The 23,469-nt window shown below is 38.1% G+C and overlaps 1 protein-coding gene across 3 annotated transcripts in view; it reads left to right on the forward strand.

Moving 5' to 3' along the window:
• aff3 (AF4/FMR2 family, member 3) overlaps window positions 1–23,393 on the forward strand; it is a 28,382-nt gene extending 4,989 nt beyond the window's left edge. The window contains exons 2-21 of one of the 3 annotated variants that reach the window (XM_084422021.1): window positions 1,759–2,030; window positions 2,663–2,870; window positions 3,814–4,111; window positions 11,208–11,285; window positions 11,770–11,812; window positions 12,904–12,961; window positions 13,531–13,582; window positions 15,312–15,349; window positions 15,736–15,928; window positions 17,799–19,832; window positions 19,960–20,075; window positions 20,443–20,599; window positions 20,953–21,086; window positions 21,198–21,261; window positions 21,675–21,811; window positions 22,147–22,218; window positions 22,308–22,401; window positions 22,502–22,548; window positions 22,655–22,848; window positions 23,012–23,393. In XM_084422021.1, the coding sequence (XP_084278147.1) occupies window positions 4,043–4,111; window positions 11,208–11,285; window positions 11,770–11,812; window positions 12,904–12,961; window positions 13,531–13,582; window positions 15,312–15,349; window positions 15,736–15,928; window positions 17,799–19,832; window positions 19,960–20,075; window positions 20,443–20,599; window positions 20,953–21,086; window positions 21,198–21,261; window positions 21,675–21,811; window positions 22,147–22,218; window positions 22,308–22,401; window positions 22,502–22,548; window positions 22,655–22,848; window positions 23,012–23,133 (3,702 nt within the window). In that variant the 5' untranslated portion in view covers window positions 1,759–2,030; window positions 2,663–2,870; window positions 3,814–4,042 and the 3' untranslated portion in view covers window positions 23,134–23,393. Of the gene's footprint in view, window positions 1–1,758; window positions 2,031–2,662; window positions 2,871–3,813; window positions 4,112–4,891; window positions 5,157–11,207; window positions 11,286–11,769; window positions 11,813–12,903; window positions 12,962–13,530; window positions 13,583–15,311; window positions 15,350–15,735; window positions 15,929–16,346; window positions 16,375–17,798; window positions 19,833–19,959; window positions 20,076–20,442; window positions 20,600–20,952; window positions 21,087–21,197; window positions 21,262–21,674; window positions 21,812–22,146; window positions 22,219–22,307; window positions 22,402–22,501; window positions 22,549–22,654; window positions 22,849–23,011 lie in introns of those variants that run through there. The other 2 variants (XM_084422022.1, XM_084422023.1) reach the window with 2 other exon arrangements.
• Window positions 23,394–23,469: the final 76 nt, after the last annotated feature.

A 23,469-nucleotide genomic window follows, 5' to 3' on the forward strand; every position in this document is an offset into this window, starting at 1 on the left:
ATAGGGTAAAAGCATGAACATGTAGCCCAGCCTATATATATATATATATATATATATATATATATATATATATGATAATGTTAAATATGCACTCTGCTGCCCTCCCATTATTAGACAGGTTATATGCTACTGTTGTTGATGTTTTATCAGACTAGTGCATTTCTTATGTGATCCGCAGGGTGGCGTCCTTTGAACATTTGAAACTGGTTTCCATGGCCCGCTGAAAAACATCATAAACCAGCCTAAAATGGTTTTACGATCTCAGCTGGTTTAGACCTAGCTGTTCTCCCAGCCTAACCTGCTGAAAAGTGCCCAAAACTATTTAAACAGCAACAGACCAGCCTGATCAGACTGGGAGACCAGTCTTTTTTCTTCTTTTTTTCAAGCAGGGTAGGCAGGAAGTTTGAAATGTGTTGTTTATTATTAGTCAGTTATCTCTTTATCACTTTCAGAATAATGTTTGGGTTTGTTAAGATTTTTTTTATTCTTTTTGAAAAAAGTCTTATGCTTTTAATTTATTGAATTAAAAATAGGCTACAGTTAAAACAGTAATAGTGTGAAATAGTATTACAAAATAAAATATGTTTTTCTATTTTAATATATATATATATACAGTTTTCAGTGTCACGTGATTTTTATGAAATCATTTTAATATGCTGATTTGCTGCTCAGGAAACATTTCCTAATATTATCAATGTTGAAACAGTTGTGCTGCCTAATACTTTTGTAGAAACCATGACACATTGTTTTCATGATTCTCGAATGAATATAAAGTTCACCAGAACAGCATTTCTTTGAAATCTTTTATAAGTGTCTTTATTGCACTCTCAAAAAAAAGGTTCAAAGCTGTCACTGGGGCAGTACCTAAGGTACAAAAGCTAAAACTAATATGTACACCTAAAGTAGCCTACTATATGTACACTTAAAGTACTAATATGTTTTGAAGTACTAATGCTATTATGTATCATTTAGGGGTAAATAAGGTACAAAGATGTAGGCCTACTTCTTCGCTTTTTACCTTAGGGTACTGCAATGACGGCTTTGTACCTTACTTTTAATCAATTTACAAACTTTAATCAATGCATAAAAGCATTCATGTTAATGCATGAATTAAAATATTATTTCCTTAAAAAATAAATTTCTGACCACAAACTTTGAAACAGTAGTTTAGCTTATATATTTCCATGTGTGACTTTCTCCTCTACTAAACACTGTGATGGCTTCCCATCCAAAGGCCATCCTCCTGTTGCACAACATAGACCTTGCACAACTACAACAATTGCAATTAACAGCACTACAAGTACTGAAATATATTGCACATACATCTCATAATATTGGCACGTTCAGAAAAATATTTGCACTGCCGCACACTTATTTTATAAAACAAAAAAAAAACTCAAGTACATATATTTAGTTATGAATTATTCCTGCTATAAATTCATTTTTATTTTCTAACTCTCAGTATTTATTTCTCTCTTCTCTATGCAATTCGTACTAAGCGTCAAGGGAATTTCATTGTTCAGTGTAACCCGTTACCCTGTGCGAATGACAATAAAGAGCTTGAGAGGCTCAGTGCGTCTGCTGGATGCGACCTTTACTTCCAAATTATTAATGAACAAGCTCTGAGTAATGCGTAACAGTAAACTGGCGCAGTCAGAGTAACAAAGTATAATCTATCAGCATGAAACATCACATCTCTGCAAAAAGTTCACTTGGTATATTGGATTGACAGCATAAACCATCACTTTTCCTTTCCAGTTTACCACTCACTCCTGCTCCCTGCTGAATCATCTGGCGAGCTACCTTGAGGAATCCGAGTTCCCAGTGGGTCACCATGGATACCGGTAGAGGTTTAGTGCTCATCTCGAGAGTCGGAGGAGAAGAGAAGAAACCCCTCTGTGGCTGGAGGGCAAAACATCATGTCTTAACAGGCCTGCCACGGGACTACCCACAATCCCCCAGACCCACCATCTCAAGTAGCAGTAACCAAGGATGCCCCAGCTATGATTTCCTCCCAGAGCACGCTCTAGGTGGACCCTCTCCACTTTTTAATTTCTTTAAACATTTTGATTCAATTTTACATTGAAGTAGTTACTCACTCTGGTTGTCTTGTCCTTTTTATTTTCCTTTGCCTATAAAGTAAAAATAAAATCGGTGTGTGTGTTTGTAAAATACCTTAATGTCACCATCTTACACCATCTGCGCTAATAGACTTGTAAAGTAATAAGCTAATGAGAGCAGTCTATATGTTATTACCCATCTCAATGGTATTTAATACGGTTCAGTGTATAAAATACACAAAGAGAAGGCTGTGATTGTTTATTGCTACAATTTAACATAACATGTCTCGCTCAACTGCTCTCTTAGGAGCGATAACTAATTCAAAAAATATTCTAACACACATTGATTCTATAAACTCTCAAACACAAGCATGTCCTTTGTCATATGTTTCTGAAGTGCTTTAGATTTAAAAAAAAAAAAAAAAAAGCCTTCACTGATTCATTTTAGTTCCATTTTGCATGTTATGTGTGATTTGTGTTTTTAATACTGCATGCTATAATACTCAGATTTATTGGTTTATTTCTCTAGACTGCCTCTCTCTCTCACACACTGCTTGCTTTTTCTCAGTTTCAATCTATTTTTGATTATTTTCTTCCTCCAGGTGTGGCTCTCTCTCTCTTCATGAGGGTGATTTGGTCTAATGACTGAGAGGTCATAAGAAGAGCGCTCTGTTTGAGTAATGAAACCACGACTGTGAGAAAGAAGGATCAGCAGCACATCTGGGGCATTCCAGTCACAACCATGCCAAAGACAAACACTGTTTTATGCAAGAAATGTTGCAGACCAACTCAAATCATACAGCTTGATTGGCAAGTTATACTTTTAGCAATCAGACTTATTTATCTAATGGATGATAACATTATTCCATAAACGTACAATGAAGCTATCTCTATCTCATACATATAAACAATATATTTTTACACAGAGAAGCTTCACTCATATTTTCTAATAATTTTTTTATTTATTATAGGTTTAATTATAGCAACCACCTTTTTTTTCTTTCTTTTTTTGATGTCTGACAAAAAAAAAAAAAACTTTGAAACGTTTTTTTTTTTTTTTTTTTTGGAATACAACAAATCAAGATGCCTAGAAGGTGTAAGGGTAATTTGGGGATTCTTAGTCTCCTGTTTCACATGATACAGGGAAAGTGTGTCTACCTAAGCATCTCAATAAATTGTCTCCTGATGCATTTATATGCTTAATGCATTCATATTCTGTTCGGCTGTGTTTATTTTTATTTATTTTTTATTTATTTTTTATTATTCTTTCATTTTAGTGAAAGGTATGAAGCAATGTGGGGGGTGGGGAGTTGAGATGTACAACTAGATCTGGGAGTGTGCAGACTGAATATGGTGAGTAACACAAGGTTATTATATCTATATCAGCACACACACATCTGGAGATTCAGGGGAAATCATTTCATGTATAATCCTGTTATGTGGGTATGTATCACGATCCAACCTCCATCATTTTAAGAGATATAAGCTAATTTTAAGTGTTTGCATTGTGAAAATCATCAGTCTCCCTACTCCCTTACAATTACATGCAGCATAAGATAGCTTTTGTTGTCATAGATAGATAGATAGATAGATAGATAGATAGATAGATAGATAGATAGATAGATAGATAGATAGATAGATAGATAGATAGATAGATAGAAATGATTTTTGCTTGTTTTATTTGTATTCCCAGAGGAATTTTATGCTTCAGCTTCTCGGTGACTGTTTCCCTCCTCCCTTCTTGCTTACGCAGGAGTGTCTGAGCGAGCATCTTCCTTCGCTGATCGCCGTCATAGCGCTCTGACGCGATGTTTAGGTGAGAACGGCGAGTTCAACGTCTGTAGGCTACATCAGCCTCCGCCCATCGCGTGCTTCCACACAGCCGACCGTGCCTCTGATGCGTGACCTGTTGACGCTCGTGCGGTGCGCAGTGCTGCGCTTCTGGAGCTGCCAAAATGGACAATTAAACAATCGACCTCAACATGCCTACCATTTATGGAAGTAAGGGAAAACTTGCAAGTGTTTGTTTCATGCTTCAGCACGCATCCCAGGTTAGTGTCAAATTAAACTATGCTTTTAGTTATTTTGTTTTTCAGGTAGAAACTAAAACATGACTAGCCAATTTGATTTAGACTTTTTGGTGGTGTTATCTTATATATTTAATGTGATTTATTATTATTATTAATCTGTAGAAAATTGATGCAGTCTCGCGCAACCTTTTTTTTCTTCTTTTTTTTCGCCAAATGTCAACTATCTTTAAACTTTTTAAACAAAGCGCAGCTTGTGTTATATCTGTGATATGTTAATATATAGCCTAGGTCAGTGGTGAATAATGGCTGTGTTTATGTTTGTAAATGTTTCGCCCGAATGATGCTCCTCCTCGCGAAAAGTATGTACACGAGCCGCGTACTGTTACTATGGTTACCTCCTCAGTTGGACACGATTTCTCATCGCGAGCTGCTTTTTAACGTTATGTAAAATAGGCGACCTGACTAACTTTTGTGGTCGTCGAAAATATATGTAGGTGTAGTGCTCAATAAGGAACAATAAACATTTGAAAAATCCGTAACTTAGTTAGAAGAATCATGCGCTGTCATGTCTCTGTGTATAGCGTAGCCTACACTACTGTAACAGACAGAACTTCTGAGATGTGATGCTCTATGGTTTTGTCAGTTGAACTGTTTTCCGGTGTGAATACCTTTGAGCGCATCTTGGTGTTTTCGGTTTTGCTGTGTGGCGAGCTCAGCGTTGATTAGGTGGTAGGCTACGAAACATTCAAATTCAAAATTTAAAAAACTACTTCCTCTTCTGTTACTCTGGAGAGCTTCTTCACTCTATCAAGGCAATCATCACCTGCCTCTCCTGTTGTTACATCATGTTTATCTCTTCGCCTTAGCGTCTCAGTTTGGACTTCTCCACAGAGACCCGGTGGCATCAAGGGGATTTTGTCTTCTCTCAGACTAGAACTCGCTTGTACTAATATTTATTGACGCAAATGTGAGAATAATAGTAATTAAAAAACAAACAGCCTGGGAGAAGAGAGTCGAAGATCAGTCTGAGCAGCCGAGGGCGCAAAGAAGACCAGTAGCCTACTAAGTGAGTAAGGTTAAATACACTCAGTTAAGCTGCTAAACTTTGGGAATTTCTCTCTCACACACGTAGCCGAAACTCATTCACTGCTGCACTCACGCAAACACACAGGCTTCAAAGATGACTCATTCTCAGTCATTCTGAGAGTAATGAAACAGGTGCTGTGGAGGAGGCTTGTAATAAAGCAAAAAAAAAGTAAGGGATCATCAAAATATACATAACAATTTCCTACAGCTGTGTGTGAGTCAGCCCCTACACTGAGAGCTTTTGAGGACACTTTAGTTTAGACAAGTGCATGTGTGCAGGCAACCACAATGGCAATCGCCTGCAGATACAGATGTCAGCTGTGCAGCATTTATTCAGATTAATTATATTATATTAATTAGGCTATATTAATCACAGAGAGCATTCTTTTCTTATCTGGGACATCTTTCTATAAATATAAGCAACAGTATAAAATGCTTTTAATTTAATTCTTGCACAATAACTATATTGGAATGTCATAAAGTGTACACCATTCAAAATAATTCATATTACAGGGCTGTTGAATGCTTGAATCTGATTGGTTGATGAACGTTCTAAGGTGTGCAATTATTTTCAGGGAAACACATGCTAAAGTAGTTCCAGGCAGTTCTATATCACTTCGTCAAATGATTTAAGTTATTTCAAAGGTCTTTACAGCCTATAACAGCAAAAGAGCCAAAACCCACAATGACACTGACCAAGCAAATAAATATAGTAAACAATAGGATAGAAATGACAAATTATTTCTATGTTTTGTGCCAGAAAGTTACATTTTATTATGTATGGACAGCACATACTCTATCCCGCTCTCTCCCACTTAAACACACGCACATACAGTAAGGATACAAACTCGCACAGAAACGTGTTGTCAGCGCTGCTCTGATGATTTTATCAGTAAAATAGTTTAACAACTTAAAAGACATGACATTTCTCACTAGCGATGTTATAACGGCTCTGTTCTTGGAGCAGACAAACTTACAGTTTCGCTATTAGTAGAGACGCTGCTGCTGAACACTGTTGAGAGACACAGACTCATTCATAGCCTACATGCTTGATACTCTCTCTCTCTCTCTCTCTCTCTCTCTCTCTCTCTCTCTCTCTCTCTCTCTCTCTCTCTCTCTCTCTCTGTAACTGCATTAATAACTGCATTAGACTGCTATCAGTGGCTCAAGTCTCCTCTAAAATGACGTTTTGGAGGCTTGGGATTAGACTATATGCTTAAATCCTACACCCAAGTGCATTTTAAGGACAAAAACCTGACAAATGTCTTGAAATACAACATCTGAACAATTTTTTTTAGGTGTGGTAACCGTAGTATAAGCGTAATAATTGACTCTGGGCTGTTGAATTATTGAAATATAAGGTGTAACGGCATTACCACCTCGGGTGTGCATTATTTTTCTAATATTTCAGCGGCCCGTCGTCAATTATTCATTACTTATTACAAATCTTTCTGGAATGCTTGATTCTGATTGGTCAATCACAAAAATCTTTATTAAAAATGTTTTGTATATAATAGCCGGTAAAATCTGTAATGGCATAATTTCATGTAATAAGTATGATAACATTTCCATAGTCATTTCGATAGTCATTTACACAAAATAAACCCCTCCAGGGTAAAACCCTTCAGATACATACATCAGCTTTCACATTATGCCTAACTTGTTTTTATTTTATTTGAGCTACTGGTTTTTCTTCCAACACATCGGTTCTACTGCAAATCCCACTTCCATTCAAAATACATCCTTAAATGCTAATGGAATATTCAAATGAAATAATCCCAGCAGCTCTAATCCATACTGGGGGCAAATTGTCCTTGGAATCACAAATACGCTTATGCATAACTGCACTTAAGTATTTGGTTAAAAGCACCATAGTGTCTCTTCTCTGCAAAAATACTACAAGAGACACACTCACCCTGACACTTAAACTGTGCATTAGCATGGGAAGATCAAATGGTGATCTCTACAAAAAAGGATTGGTGGCATTTAGTATTTCTCTTGGTAAGCATTAAAGTTGAGTGTAATTCAGCTGAATTGTCTGTCTACAATTTTTTTTTTTTTTTTGCAGTTTAGCTCTTGGTTGGCATACTAAATGACACTGCTTGATCATTTACTGAATTAGTAAGAGTACTGAATTTCTATAATATTTCTAGGTACAAACGATTTAGGTGCTATAACTGAACAATAATTCATGCATCTGCTGAGAACAGACGACTTACCTTAAAATGACAGCTATGAAATGCAGCAGTCGTTGTTTGTTTTGTTTTTTGGAGGGAAAATACTTGTGCAGATCGTACAGATTCAAATCTGTGGTTCAAGTCAGTGGTTCTGATTGTGATGAAAAAATACAGTTCTGTATATTAAGATCAAGAAATCACAATAAAATAAAATGATATTCAAGTAATCTTATGTTCTTTATATATCATGTATTTATATTTGTTTGTTTACCAGGTTTCCATTGAGAGAAAGAGTACGCACTTTGAAATCTAAGGGCATATGTACTACATGCATGTTTTTTTATTGATGTCTCATGACCATTTATTAAGTCTATTGCTGTTTGTGTGTCCACTTCACCCTTTCCCTCAGTTTTGCATGGGTTGAAATTTTAGTAAATGTAAATGAGGGCATTTAGTATCAATGTTTTGATAAGCAATAGCCATGTAAGTGCATTGTGCTGAACTTTATGTGTGGAATTATCTCAGTAGTCAGTACAGTGCAGTGCTGCATTTCTCATGTCGGTCTGTTACCATTAGTCTGAATTATGTGTAGGTGAACGAGCACATGTATAGATGTGCAAGTCTTCCCAGGGCTGGTGTTGTGGTCATGGGTATTTTTAGAAAGAGCACAACAGGTGTCTTTGCAAGCATGAGTGTGTATGTGCCTAAGCCTTTTGTCAGTTTTGTCTTACTGTTTCTGCTGTAAAAATGTCAAATTCACAGTCTTCACAACAGAAAACGGCCAATAACATGGGAGTTCCTGAAATAATGTAAATAATACATGGTCTTAATGTGGTTGCACCCATGAGGCATCCCAGCTCCATGTAAAAACAACTTTTATTAAGCTACTGATTTCTAATCAAACTTTAATCCAATTAATTGTATTCTTTTAAATATCTCTAAAAAGGGCTAGGCTATTCATTTATGCGTAATATTTTTAATAAAGGAAAAAATCAATGTGAAAAGTAAGTTGTTTTATTACAATGTGTTGTAGCCTATACTGGTTCTGGTTGTTTTAAAGCATCTAAATAGACATGCAGAGAGAGAGAAGCAGTTTCAGGTTCACCTGGGAAGCCTTGTTGTTGGAGGAGAGAGATTAGTCCTTAGTGACTGATGGCGGCGAGAGAGATAATGAAGCAGGTGAAAGAGTGGAAAGGTGGAAGAGTTATGCTCTGGAGGGAGGTGTGTGTTTTTGAAATATTGCTACAGGCTAGGAAGAACTATTGATGTGTATAATGTGTGTTTTCTAAAAATATCCTCTTGTTCAGTAGAAGATTTTCAATGTGACCCTGGACCAAAAAAACAGTCACATGGGTAAATTGTTTTGAGATTTTTTGAATAAATAAGTTTTCCGTTGATGTATGGTTTGTTAGGATAGGACAATATTTGGCCGAGATACAACAATTTGAACATCTGGAATCTGAGGGTGCAAAAAAAATGGAAACATTGAGAACATCGCCTTTAAAGTTGTCCATTTATGTTCGCAATTGTGCTGCATCCACTCACAAAAATAAATGTTTTATATATTTACGGTAGAAAATTTACAAAATATCTTCATGGAACACGATCTTAAATATCCTAATGATTTTTGGCAGAAAAGAAAAATCGATAATTTGTGTTGTTGGTAATTGCCACAAATATACCCGTGCGACTTGTGACTGGTTTTGTGATCCAGGGTCACATGATATGATGATATTCTACAGGTCTACTAAAAGTAGTTTAGCAGTCTGTGTTGAAGACCTGGTGGAGTTTATCCTAATAGTTTGAATGTGAAAGGCCACTGTTGTTTGTTGTGACTTGAAATGTGCTGCACTTGACTCATTTATTAACTCTTAAATGGACACTTCACCCAAAAATCATTTACTCACCCTCAAGTTGTTCCAAACCTGTATGAGTTTCTTTTCTCTGCTGAATACAAAAGAAGATATTTTGAAAAATGTTGGTAACCAAACAGTTGATGGACCATACTATGGAAGTCAGTGGGGCCCGTCTGCTGTTCTACCCAGAGCTGGTCAGTCACGTCCTCAAACTCTGATTAATGCATTTCTATGGCAACATAATTAATGCCGAAATGAATCTGCGGCAATAAGGTGGTACAAATAGGAGCTTTCAGAAAATTCAGAGTTTACAAGTTGTAATTACGAATTCCACATGGACGTGAACACTTTTTACAAGTCGGAGTCTCGTAATTATGTTAATTTTAACACAGCGTGAATGCACTTTTACATAACCGCTTTGAGTTCTGACAGTGACCGTAAATAAGTTGTTTATGTTCATTATTATTGTAATATTCTGTGCTTTGAGACATGAGGCAATTTAACGTCGTCTTTGCAGACTCTGGTTGTGTGCGTTCATGTGTTTTGAAGGAGGCGTGGATTTGGAGACACTCTGAAGGGAGTGTGGAATCTTATGCCACTACAAAACTGCACACCCTAGCTTTAAGTATGCCATTATTAGGTTGATTTTCCCCAAAAAGTGTAAACGCTGTCTCTGAGACACTTTTCAAAATATTGCTATTTGAGCAGCCTCACAATCTTGAAACAGTAACATTGGTTCATCCAATGACCATATGTATGACTAAATAGGGAGTGTGTATACAGTATTTTGGTTTTTCATTATTATTTATGCGTGTATTATTTGTGTGTATGTTGCACTGACTAAAATGGCAGTCATGTTGGATCTATGCAGAACCTTGCAAAAAACAATAATTTATAAATTTTCTGTTATCAGTCAGCCATGTATAATTTATTCAAAGAACAGAAGACTGTGCAACTTTAATGACACAGCATTACCATGAGCATTACATTTGAGCTTGTAACCAATCAGATGCTGTACAGAGTAGAAAACGCATGGCCTTTTTCACAGACTGCTTCCTGTTCTGTACCCCCCACCCCCCCACACACACACCCACACCCACACACCCCCACACACACACACCCCCACACCCACTCTAACCAAAACAACCACAGGCACAGATTACACAATAAACTTTTTACTGAGTAATTGATTTAAACACACACATTATGAGAATTGCCAGAAACTTCCACAAACCCACAGGTTCTTCATCAGAAGGTCACGAACTCTCCAGTGTTAGGTCATTCACTGAATTAAAAATGACTCTTTAGTAAGAAAGGATCGAAATGAAACCTTAGGCCTACTTCTGGAAAAAGTGAAGAGCTTCAGCAGAAATCTTAATGAGTGATGTTCGATTAGTTTCACTTTTTGATGCGTTTTTTTATTTTATGTATTTTAATATATTTGATTTTTTTTAATGTATCTATTTTTTATGTTTTATTATTTAATGCATTCTGGGGAAAAAATAGAAGGTATTTTATGATAACATTATTATATCTATGGAAATTCTGTCATCATTTACTCTCCCTAATTTTGTTCCAACCCTGTATGACTGTCTTTCATCTGTGAAACAGAAAAGAAGATATTTTGAAGAATGTTGGTAACCAATCAGTTTTGGTGACCATTGACTTTAATTGTATGGACAGTATCTTCTTTTGTGTTCCACAGAAGAGAGAAAGTCATATCGATTTGGAAGTAACCGGAGTAAGTGGCTGAATTTTGAAGAGTTCCTAAAGATGCAAAATGCATCAACACCATCACAGCCACTGGAAATCCCCTTTGATATAATGGCCTTTATTGGCCAAAAACTTCTTAGTTAGTAGATATAGACACATTTCAGGAGGCCATAAAAGATGCACCTTATATCTGAGGGCATTTCAGGCAGTTAGATATAATAATCCTGAACCTCACTTTAAATGCTAATTTTGACTTTTAGCCTCTGTCCTCTCATCTCTCCATAGGACATGACCCAGTCCTGGCCTTACCAGCAGCCCGCAGGGGAAGGGAGCAACCAGCATTTGCTGTACTCACACTCAAAGGTACGCACAGGGTTTATTACAGACTGCAGGCAAGTGTGATCAATTCACCACAGGCACAACCTCTGCTCTGTCTCTGTAGGTTTATCTCTTTTTCTCTCCTCCTTTCTCTCCCTGCAGGGTATTACACTTCCATTGTTTATTTGCACACACTCATAAACTCATAAATCCGTGTTGTTTTAGCACCAGAGTCACTAAAGAAATTATGCAAATCAGCTAACAATGCTCCAAGCACAATGCATGCCAGTTCTAGGGACTGTACATCTTCTCTTCACCACTACAACCCAGAGTCGACTTGTTTAAAATGCCAAAAGTGCACCTGAACATAACAACACCTGGTTAAACTGGAATTCGAATATTGAATAAGGTACAGGGTTTGGCGAATGTTTGTTTGAGTTTAGTAACTGTTTAGTGAATTCACCCCTCTGTTTTTTGACAAGATGCTGTTTGTATGTGTTGATTTGACTGATTTATTTTTTCTGTTTAGCTGTCTCAGGAGGGAAAACTGCCCAATTCACGACATAGACATGGTAAATATGCTACACTGATGTGCAAAATGCTCTGTCTTAGATATGTGTCTTTTTTTATTGGTATTAGGGATGCACTTAAATATTAATATAAAAATTTGGATTTATACCGATAAGCTGTTTTGATGTTAACAGCTAACCGATAACTGTTAAATGTTGTTTACTATTTTGTGTAAAAAAAAGAAAAAATCCTCAAAACTAAAGTCAAATCATTTTGAATGCTACAAGTGAATTTAGGCATCACAACACTGTAAAGTAAAAGTAAATTATTAGTGTTTTGAAGATTAACTTTTTATGAGCATTAGACAATGTAAATATAGGGGAAATTTTATATTTATATATTTGGGGTCGGTAGGATTTTTTTATGTTTTTAAAATAATTTTGAATTATGCTCACTAAGGCTACATTTGTTTGATGAAGAAAAAAACAGTAATATTGGAAAATATTATTACAATTTAAAATGACTCTTTTCTATTTTAATACATTTTAAAATGTAATTGATTCCTGTGATGGCAAAGCTGAATTTTCAGCATCATTACTCCAGTCTTCAGTGTTTTACATGATCCTTCAGAAATCATTCTAATATGCTGATTTGCTGCTCAAGAAACATTTCTTATTATTATCAATGTTGAAAACAGTTGTGCAGCTTAATGTGTTTGTGGAAACCATGATAATAAAATGTCAGGATTGTTTGATGAGTATAAAGTTCGAAGAGAACAGCATTTATTTGAAATACAAATCATTTGTAACTTTATAAATGTCACTTTTGATCAATTTAATGTGTCCTTGCTGAATAAAAGTATTAACTTAATATTTTTTTAAGTCTTACTTACCCAAAATTTTAAATAATAATGTACATTCAAAGTTAAATGTCCAATATTGACAAATATTTATTCAATATCGATTAATACTAAACCGATATGGTACCAATATATTGTGCATTCCTAATGTGAATGTGTGCAATAAGACGTATGCTTCATGTTCATACATGCTTCATATATACATGGTTCAGAGCTGTACATGTACTAATATAGTAGTGTTTTTACGTTCTGCTCCATAACGCTGATGTATTTCTCTCCCTGTGGCTCTCTCAGTAAGGGATGGTGTCTCTATGAGGATGCCCTCACGTCCACTCGTGGCCCCTCATAAATCGTAAGTGCAGCGCACAGCACCCGATTTGTCCTAGGTAACCAAGCACCAGGTTGTGCCTGAACTGCTTCTGCCTTTGAACTTTATTACATAATAAACCATTGACTTTACCAAATTCAGTGTTGAATGTCTATACATATTAGCATGTAAGAAATGTTTTGGGCTTCCTGGAATTTAACTACTTTGGACCAACTGCTGTTTAAAACCAGCCTCATGTGGAGTGTTAGGCCAGTGTTATATCTCTGCTGTCTCTAACCACCATACCAACTTCACTGACCTCATAAACTTTACTGAGTTAGTATCTAATTACAGAGCAGGTTAACACAGTCGGAGAGAGCCCTGAAGCAAACTTCCATCAAATAATATCACTGTTCAACATTAGAGTGCAGTGTTTATGACTACTTTCTTTAAAACTTGTAATGTGATACAATCTCATATGGGTTAAACTGTTCAAGGCAAACTCACACATTTAGTACACACACAGATGCTCTACAGATTGGCTGAACGAATAAGTCTCTCTGTCAAGTGAGTGTGACATTCTCTCATGTTCGACTCTCCCTTTGCCGTCCCAGCATGCTCGCTGATGACCTGAAGCTCAGCAGTGACGAAGATGACAAGGACGAGGTAGGGCGCCTATTAAGATTGTTCAAGGAATCGGCTTAAAAAGCAGATAGCATCTATTATTAGCAATAATTCTTACACTGCTTGTGGTAACTGTTAGCTTTGAACACAGTCTAGCTCATTTGTTCCTTCATTATGAAATGCATTCACACACAGTCACCTGTGTTTGCATTGCTCTCTCATTAACACTAACATTGCCATTCACTCCATCTGTGGAGTGCTCATTGAGGCAAAGTCCTCTTTTATGTCTCCAAGTTAAAAGTATATGACTAATTCTATAATACGGTTTTATGCTTATATTAACATACTACTATTTATTATAAAAGATTTCTTATTGATTTTCTCAATGATTTTGAAAGAAATCTCATGCTTTCTCGGTAAGGCTACATTTGTTTGATCAAAAAAACGAAAACAATAGAAAACAGTAATATTGTGAAATATTATTACAATTTAAAATAACTCTTTTCTATTTTAATACATTTTAAAATGTAAAATATTCCTGTGATGGCCATGCTGAATTGTCTTCATCATTACTCCAGTCTTCAGTGTCACATGATCCTTCAGAAGTCATTCTAATATGCTGATTTGCTGCTCAAGAAACATTTCTTATTATCAATGTTGAATGCAGTGCTACACTATATAGCTGCTCCTCCCTCACATTCACTCCAATAGGCTTTATGTCGAATGTCACATGAACAACAGGAAAACGGGTCTCATCACATCCGCTTGTTGGATGTGGAAAGTGTTAACAGCAGTATGAACGAACAGCTATATATATATATATATATATAATATATATATAGCTGTTCGTTCATACTGCTGTTAACACTTTCCATATGAAGAGTTCAGATGCAAAAGCCTCTAAGTGCCATCTGGAATTTTCTTCTAGAATGATCATTTTTATCAAGCTTGAATATTTAAATTCAGTAATTTCACTTAAATGGCAATGCAAATTACCTATTAATTGTCATTTAAGTGAAATTACTGACCGTAAATATATGAGCTTGATAAAAATGGTTCAATCTAGAAGAAAATTTCAGATGACACTTAGAGGCTTTTGCATCTGAACTCTTAATATATATATATATGGACTTTTAAGGAAATCAGCTAACCTCGCTAGTTATTTTAATTGTTGGCACGTTATTCAATTTTAATATCCGAATGCTAGTGAGAAGAAGAAAAATAAAAAGCTTTTAGATGTCTATCTGCATATGCGATTGACATTGGTTATGCTCATCTTTGGTAGCTCCTTTGAAGGCATCTTCAGTAAAACAGCTTTATTTAACTGAGCACATACAAAGGACCTGAACCGGAAGCGATGCTTACAGAATACGGAGGTTTGTTGCGCATAACCCCCATAGGAGTTATTTTAAACAAATTATGACCTCATGCTACACAAATTGTTAGGAAGCAATGCCTTCTTGCCTCCTTGAGAAAAATGTCACTGCTCCATATCTGTGCTACTGAACTTGACATGGTTCGCCGGAACTGAACATGTAGCGAGTTCAATAGTTGACTCAGTCATTTACCCTACAACACCAGCTCCATCTCTACCCAGGACTACAGGTTTATGAGTCATAACAGTCTGAGTCATAAAATACACCAGACTCTTGACCTTTCTGGCATTACTGCAGGACTGTGGCTTTTGCTTTGGTCAAGATGCTAGTAGTGACCATGAATTTGAAGATTCCAAGCTAAAAAGCTCTCTAATTTATTCTTAACTGTTAAACAGGGAAGTGAGCAAACAACTTCCTGGGCCGATAATGACCGGTAAGTGTGTGCTTGTGATGTTTTGTCTGCTTTATATGTTTGTAGCTGTACTAAGTCTCATTATGTGCCAGTGTTTGTCTCTGTATGTGTCAGTATGTGTGTATTACATATTGAAGAGGTCAGAATATGTGGAATGTGACAGCTGGATGATAGACCAGCCTCTGTTTCTTTTGGCCTTTCAATATGTTCAACCCCCAAATACACACACCACTTGTAGGCCAAGCATTTTGTCAGGGTTTAGTCTGCATACTTGTTGGGATTTTGGAATTTCGCTGAACTTGATTTTCAAGCTTGTTGTACATGTAAATGCATCTGAGTGTGTGGCCTAATAAGTGTGTGTGCACTACTCAATCCCCATCCATTGTGTGCATGTATTTGACTGACAGCTTGTCAGGCCAGCAGCAGCACCACACACACACACATGTTGGAAGGGTGAGACATTCTAGCTCAGGGTCTTCAGGATCAAACCCCTCCAGTGAGTGGGAAAGCAGCAGCCAGCGATCACGTAGCCCGAGCCCAGGAACGCACGCCCGGTGCGGGACACCGACCCAACAGCGGACCCTAAACTGCAGCACAGAGGTACACTAACACATATTTTGCCATACAATCTACTATTTTTCATTGCCTCACTCTCTCAGTTTTCCAGTAGTTGTTTTTAGCAGATGAGGTAGAAAGGGAGGGTGGGGGTTGGAGAGAGGAATGTAGAGGGGCGGCCACTGAGACTTTAGAATCTGGGTGTCATGTCAACATGTGGCGCCCCAGATGACTAACTAGATATGAAGTTTTACATGTCACCCTTGATTTAATCACATAAAGCAGAACTTAAAGAGATAGTTTACCCCAAAAAAGAAAATAATATTCTGTCATGATTTACACACCCTCATGGCATTCCAAACCTGTAAGACTGTACAAAACAACAATGGACCCCACTGACTTTCATTGTGTGAAAAAATAAAATAAAAATAAATTAAAAAGATTAATCTTTTCTGTTCCACAGAAGAAATAAAGTTTGCAACAACATGAGGGTGAGTAATTAATGTCAGAATATTTATTTTTGGGTGAACTTTCCCTTTAAAACAGCACAGGGGGAAAAATCCTAAGATTATAACAGCTACGTTTGAACATTTTTATTCTGTGGTCTTAATTTTGTTCGTCAGAAAGAGGGATTAAAAACTCCAGTAGCATAGGGCTACACCACCATATGAATGAAGGTGTCTGTGTGACACAGCTGGCTCTATTACTGAACATGCCATCTATTTGGAACCTGTGGAGAAGGGAGGAGGGAACACCATGTGTTTTTCATCTACGTGTAGTCATGTAGTGTCTCTGAGGAGGACGGCTTGGAAACGCCACACGGTTCCAGGTAGAGGGGGGTTGAGGGGAGGGGCAGTGGGAAAAGGGCACAAGAGATGCAGTGTCTTTGCTGGAAAGAGAGAGAGAGGGGAAGGGGGAATGTTTGAGTGGAGGAGTAAAAGTTTAAATTAACTCTGGTCAGCTACTGGAGGCAAGCAGGGAAAGCACAGTCTGCCCTGGAGCTTAAGTGTGCTATCAAGTGAGTATTTGCTTAGTTTTGTGGCATTAGTTCAAATGTTTTGTAAAGTCAGTAGTTAACTCACTTTATTACTCTATAGTGTGATTCTGTTGTCATGCAGTATTTATATTTTAAAGCAGCTTTTTTCTTCAGCCTTCTGGATTGTAATAATTTAAAGTAGTGAACTGAACAGGCATTGTTATGGTGTGGTGTGAAATTGAAAGAAAGGGTTTGTTAGTGTTTAAGGAATCTCCACAGTGTTTCTGCCCTCTTTCTCTCTCTCGCTCACCCTCTCACCCCCTGTTTTTCTTTTTCTCTCTCTCCCACTGACACACCGGCTTGTTTACATAAATACTCATGTTTCTTATTCATTTAGGCTAATCATTTCCGATTGCCATTTTTTATTTTCTCTCCAACATGCTCTCACAATCACATTGTTGATTAAATAGGAATGGGTTTCAGATATGGGTTTATGCAATCTTCTGCACACATATCGTGTTTACTTTACACCAGTATAGTCAGCAGTGGAGATGTTCATTAGCTAGAAGTTTTGTAATATCCTTTAGATTAGTCTATAATTGCTAAGATTGACTATGCATCACCACTATTAATATGAATGAAATGTTCGCTGTTATAATAGTCAGCCGCATATATCAATTTCTCATTGTTAAAGAGGTTCTGGAATATATTTCCGTTTATACTGTTGTCAACCTCAGTGGTCAAGAGTTTATGGTAAAGAGTGGATTCACTAATAATCATAATCTTGTCAAGTATGTTTTGTAATCTAGGTCACTCTACTTATATTGTCACATTATTTGATCAAATTCATATTTATTTATTTATAATATTTACAATACAAAATATTTTTTATCATGTTGTAATATTTATTTCTTGAACTCATGTCCTTTCTCTGTTCAGACGGAGAGTCCACCATCCACACAGTGGCAACTGGACAGGTGGCTTGAGAAAGTTCCTAAAAAGCATCAGTCAAATGACCACGACCCAGGAGGAGGACAGCGACGGAGTGCAAAATCTGACAGTGGCCGAGGACCATCACCTGGAAGATACTGGGGTAGAGACTCTGAGTCAAGACGGGATTATAGTCCTTGTGAAAGTCCGGTCCCAAGTCCAAAATTTGACTTCAGCCCCAGAAACAGTCCTCGTCCCAGCCCAGAATACAGTCCATGCCCCAGTCCAGGAATTAGCCTTGTGCCAAGCCCAGTGCCAAGTGTGTGCCCAAGTCCAGGAGACAGCCTCCGAGGGAGTCGAAGTCCAAGCCCTTTATTTCTGCACCCTCCCAGAAGCCCCAGTCCAAATTTCTCATCCACCGCAGTACCTATCCAAGGTACATATCCTCAGGTACAGTCACCTCAACAGGAAAGTCCCAGGCATATTGCACATCCAACAGCCTCCAATCCAGCACATCGTCCCAAAGTCAGGCCATGGGTGCCACCGGACCATAGCTCCAACCAGAGAAAGGAATTTAGATCCAAAGACTCTCGATCCAAAGACTCTAGACCTGGTCCTCTCCAACAACCCCATCATTCCAAACACAGCTTAACAGAAAAGTCACACAAAGATCTCACACACAAGCCTGAATCCAAAAACTCTGAATCCACAAGCAAGCAAAGGTTTAACTCACCTTCAAACCCAATTACAAAGCATTCATTGAAGCAAAGACCACGTGTTAGCCCAAAACCACAAGCCAGGCACTCATCTACAACTGACCATAGTATTGAACATAATCACAGAAACAATGAACCTACAGGAGCGTCAAACCACAGTTCAACCTCCAAATCGGGCCATTCATCTTATTTCAATACTTTAAAGAACTCAGACCGTGGTCCTTCATCAAAGTCCAGGGACTCGGCCCAAATCGAAGTCAACAATCAATCTAGTCACAGCTCTAAGACTAAATCTTTCCCAGATACCAAGCAATCCAGATCTAAAAAGACTACCCAACCACGTTCCAGCCCAAAGCACAGGGTCAAACTAGGAGACACCCCGGTGCACAGAACCGGGCACTCCCAAAAAGAGCCAAAGCCTAGAGAGAGAGAGAGGGAAGTGGACAGCCGAGGTAAGGCCCAGGGAGTGACCCTGGTGCTGACTGGCAAGGAGCAGAAACAAAGAATACTGGCGGAAGAGCAGGTAATAAGGCGCCGCTGGGTTCGGAGTTCTGAGGAAGAGGAAGACGAGGAAGATAGGAGAACTGAGGAAGGGGAAAGAGAAAGGAAACGGAGAAAGAGGAGGGAGCAGGAAGCTGAATGGAAGGCGGTGCAGCCCAAGCAAAGACCTCACACCAACAGCCAGCATCACGCTCAACAGGGATGCAACGGACTCAACCTTGAGGAGCAGAGGAGGAAGAAGAGAAGGTGGAGCAACGAGGACATTTCCTCACATCCTCATGTGATAGACTCTAGCCCTTCTCCTCCACTCTCTCCACCTTCGCCTACTCCTGTCGTCAAGCCCACTCGTCCATCATCTTCCTCGTCCTCATCCTCCTCATCGTCCTCATCATCTTCCTCTGAATCAGACTCTGAGTCCAGTCCACCCCGGAACATTACCAAAGTCCCTGCAGATTCAACATCAAACCAAAAAACAGTTTCAAAGAGGAGGCATGACAAACAGGGTTCAGGCACTGGTGCTCACCCCCACGGCTCGAGCTTAAGCACCCCTGAGACAGATACACAAGTCCGGGGCAGGCACAAACTCTACACACTGGTTCCTTTCGGGCGATCTGAGAAGTCCCCCACCGTCCCACATCGAGGCCTGAAAAAACTTGTTGTGAGGATAGACCTCTCGCTTCTGGGTAGAGTCCCTAGTGCAGATGAGATTACTGAGAGACAGTCCTCATCTTTATCTTTGTCATCGGGAAAGGCAAAAGAAAAGACATCGATGAAGCAACCGCACCACTCTGACCAACTGCCTGGAGATGGCAGAAGCAAAAGAAAAGTGAGGAAGAAAAAAACATATTTACATTTTAATAATTCAAACAATTTTTAAATTCATGTTCTGTTGAATATGAGAGGTGTCTTCTCACATACATGTAAGATTGTGCATGTTTTGCCATATGCCTTAGGCTGAGAATGGAGATGCTCAAAGAGAAAATAAGAGAAATCACTCTCGTGCAGATAGACTTCCAACGTCAGTCCATAATGAGACTGAGGAAACCTGCGCTGACAACAAACAAAACGGGTATATTTAGACCTAATACCTTTATTTGAACTTTTTTCCTTTTATACATCAGTGCTTTGTCCTTGCAGAAACAGTTTAGGTAAAAATTTTATGAGCTGAAAGTGTTATTTTTTTCCAGTGTTGTTTTGTTGATTCAGAAATTTAGAACATACCTGTTTATGCTATTGCATATTAATAGTATACTGGGAGATCAACAAACAATACACATTGAAGGACATCATGGAAAGCCCCTGTAACAAAATACAAACATGGAAAAGTTCAATTCATCGCTGTTATTTTTGCCAACTGGGACATGTTTGCGTAATCTGATCTTTACTGTATGGCTCATGCTTTTTTGATGACGTCCTTTTTATTACTGTGTATGCAGATGTCAGGACGATTACTTTTACTCCAAGAGGCCAGTGTCCCCATTGTCTCCTCCATCTGACATACCAGAGCTCTCAAAGCCCTCTGTGAAAGCTCAGCATGCAGAGAAGTACCACACACCTCCAGAAAAAAATGATTCAACAGCACAGAAAACACAGGTTCTTAAAATAACACTCAGACAAAAGCTTTATTTTTCTTTCTTTCTTTCTTTCTTTCTTTCTTTTCTTTCTTTCTTTTCTTTCTTTCTTTCTTTCTTTCTTTCTTTCTTTCTTTCTTTCTTTCTTTCTTTCTTTCTTTCTTTCTTTCTTTCTTTCTTTCTTTCTTTCTTTCTTTCTTTCTTTCCACAAATAATCTCACAGCTTGATTTCAAAGTTGAACATTTTAAAGTTCCACAAATAACTTTTCATTATTTAGATCTTTAGAAGAACTAATGTTTTAAAGAACCCAGAATCAAGGACTCTAATCTGAAAATGTATTATACACTAATGAAACAGGACCTTCGTCTCAACAGGTCCAGAAGACGCAGCCCAAGGTAGAGGTGGAGTGCGTAGGGGTGTCAGGACGCCTACAGCCTCTCTCTGGATCTCGGGTTCCTCCCCCAAACCTTCCTCTTCACTACAGAGGAACCGTACCTATCAGTGATGTGTGAGTTCATGTCTGTTTATGCTTCTGTTTCATTTAACAATTCTGCAGCGTATGAGGTGAAAAGCTTCCCATAGTTCTCCCCTAATCTGTATTTTCTTCCCCTCATGTTAGCTCTCATCATGCTGAGTACTACATGCATGAGGCCAAGAGGTTGAAACATCGAGCAGATGCAATGGTATGACAGCATTGTGAACATGCATATTGCCACTAAACAATACTCTTACGGGCTTTTCACACTGCACATAACCCCTGGTTATCGTTGTTTTAAACCCCTCTTTTGACCCTCAGTAAAGAAACATTTCACACATTTCTAATTTAGAAGTGGGTTATGAAACCCTTTTGCTCTTCTTTTGCGGTGTTAACCCTGCATTTCGGTGCCAAACGTGTACAGTGTGAAATGTTCTCAATGACACTGATATCGCAAATATGCAAATAAGGACCCAGGGTCTAGGAAGTGTTTTCTAAATAGCAGGGGTCTCAAACATAAAAATCAGTCACAGACCAAAACAAGGTTGAGAATACCTGGCTCTGTATCTGATTCATCCACTGCTTTCATTTACCCTTTTGCCTCTCTATCCTTGTTTGCAGGTGGATAAGTTAGGAAAAGCTGTGAATTATGTGGATGCTGCTTTGTCTTTCATGGAGTGTGGTAAAGCCATGGAAGAGGGGCCGCTGGAGTCCAAGTCCCCCTACACCATGTATGCTGAAACTGTGGAGCTCATAAGGTGTTTAAGTGTTTCTCTTTCACCCTCTCTATTGTTATTTTTGTCTTCTGCATTAATTAAGCATGGAAAGCATTTTGACTAGGCCAAATATCACATGACTTTATCTATAAATGGAAAACTGGAGTAGCTCCTTGTGACTGGACTGTATTTAACCTACATCAGATGTGGGTGAGATTTAGTGCTGTGACAGATCAACAAGCCACAAAAAATGCAAACATATTTGTTAATGTCAATGGACATTAATAAGATTGATGCCAAAATATAAAGGGCAACAAAAAGTCCCTATGTATGTCAGAAGCTCTGTACTGATTTGACATGTTCTCTGTGTTGATTAGATACGCTATGAGACTTAAGAGTCATGCAGGCCCTGGAGCCAGCCAGGAAGACAAACAGCTAGCTGTACTGTGGTAAATACAACACTACAAAGATCTGCAACTATCTGTATTGACTGAATCTTGTCTGTTGACAAAACACACATTTTGTGTCTGGGTTGTAGTTTCCGCTGTCTTGCTCTTCTTTATTGGCAAATGTTCAGACTTAAAAAGGACCACGCTCTGAAATACTCTAAAGTCCTGTTGGACTACTTCAAGGTAGGCCGTTATCAATTATCATGCATCTAGTTTGTTAAAACAACTAAGTTGTCCTGTTGAAAGATTTACCAATACTTGGTACTGTTTATGCTTTTATTAGAGTTCTCCAAAAGGACCTCACAAACCCCCTTGGAACGATGCTGGAAAGTAAGGGTTAATTATAGCTGGGCCTGTAATTCATATACTCAGCCACTGTGAGAACCCTTTTTGTTGTGTTTTGAGTGTCAGTACATCTGTATTTGTACTTCTACAGGGGAACTGTACCTCCTGCCTCTATTTGTTCTGTCAATATAATGGGATCTCACACAGGCAGCTCACCCAGCAGTGTCATCAGCATTCCTCATCGTATCCACCAGATGGCAGCAAATCACCTCAACATCACCAACTGTGTCCTGTACAGTTATGAGTACTGGGAGGTGGCTGACACCCTGGCCAAGGAAAATAAGGGTGAGGTTTTTTTTAGAAAAACTGTGCGCTTCTCATTGGGGCCCATTTTAATTGCTTAGAACAAAACATTTATTTGATTTATTTATTTATTGTTGATAAATGAGAATTTCAGTAATAATTTAACTACTGGCAATTCAATTATTCTTTCTCATGCACACACCAGAATTTTTCAACTATCTGAACACACTGACTGGACCCTTGACTCTGCATAGCAGTATGGCTCATATCGTCCAGTACACCAGGCAAGGGCTGCAGTGGATCCGGATCAGTGCTAATCTATTATAATATCATGTACAGACATTCTCAAGCTCCACAAATCACATGTGGAAACAATGTTATGAAGCCAAATTAGCAAACGATTTTACAGTTTCTGCACTCTGTGACCGAGGTTTTTTTATTTTGGGCCAGGACTATTGATAGGCCCAGACCAAAAATTGTCTGCCATAGGTTGTCATGTGGCATCATGTTATCATAATGGTATTTAGAAGCAAACATGCCTATGTTACTTCATTCTACTGAGCATTAAATGTCATAATATACAAGGAGACAGTGTCATGTCATGTTATGTAATCATGTTTTCTTTTATGCAATCAAGACTTGAAGGTCCAATTGAAATAACCT

The sequence above is a fragment of the Rutilus rutilus genome, assembly GCF_951802725.1.
Source record: "Rutilus rutilus genome assembly, chromosome: 10".
Taxonomy (NCBI): domain Eukaryota; kingdom Metazoa; phylum Chordata; class Actinopteri; order Cypriniformes; family Leuciscidae; genus Rutilus; species Rutilus rutilus.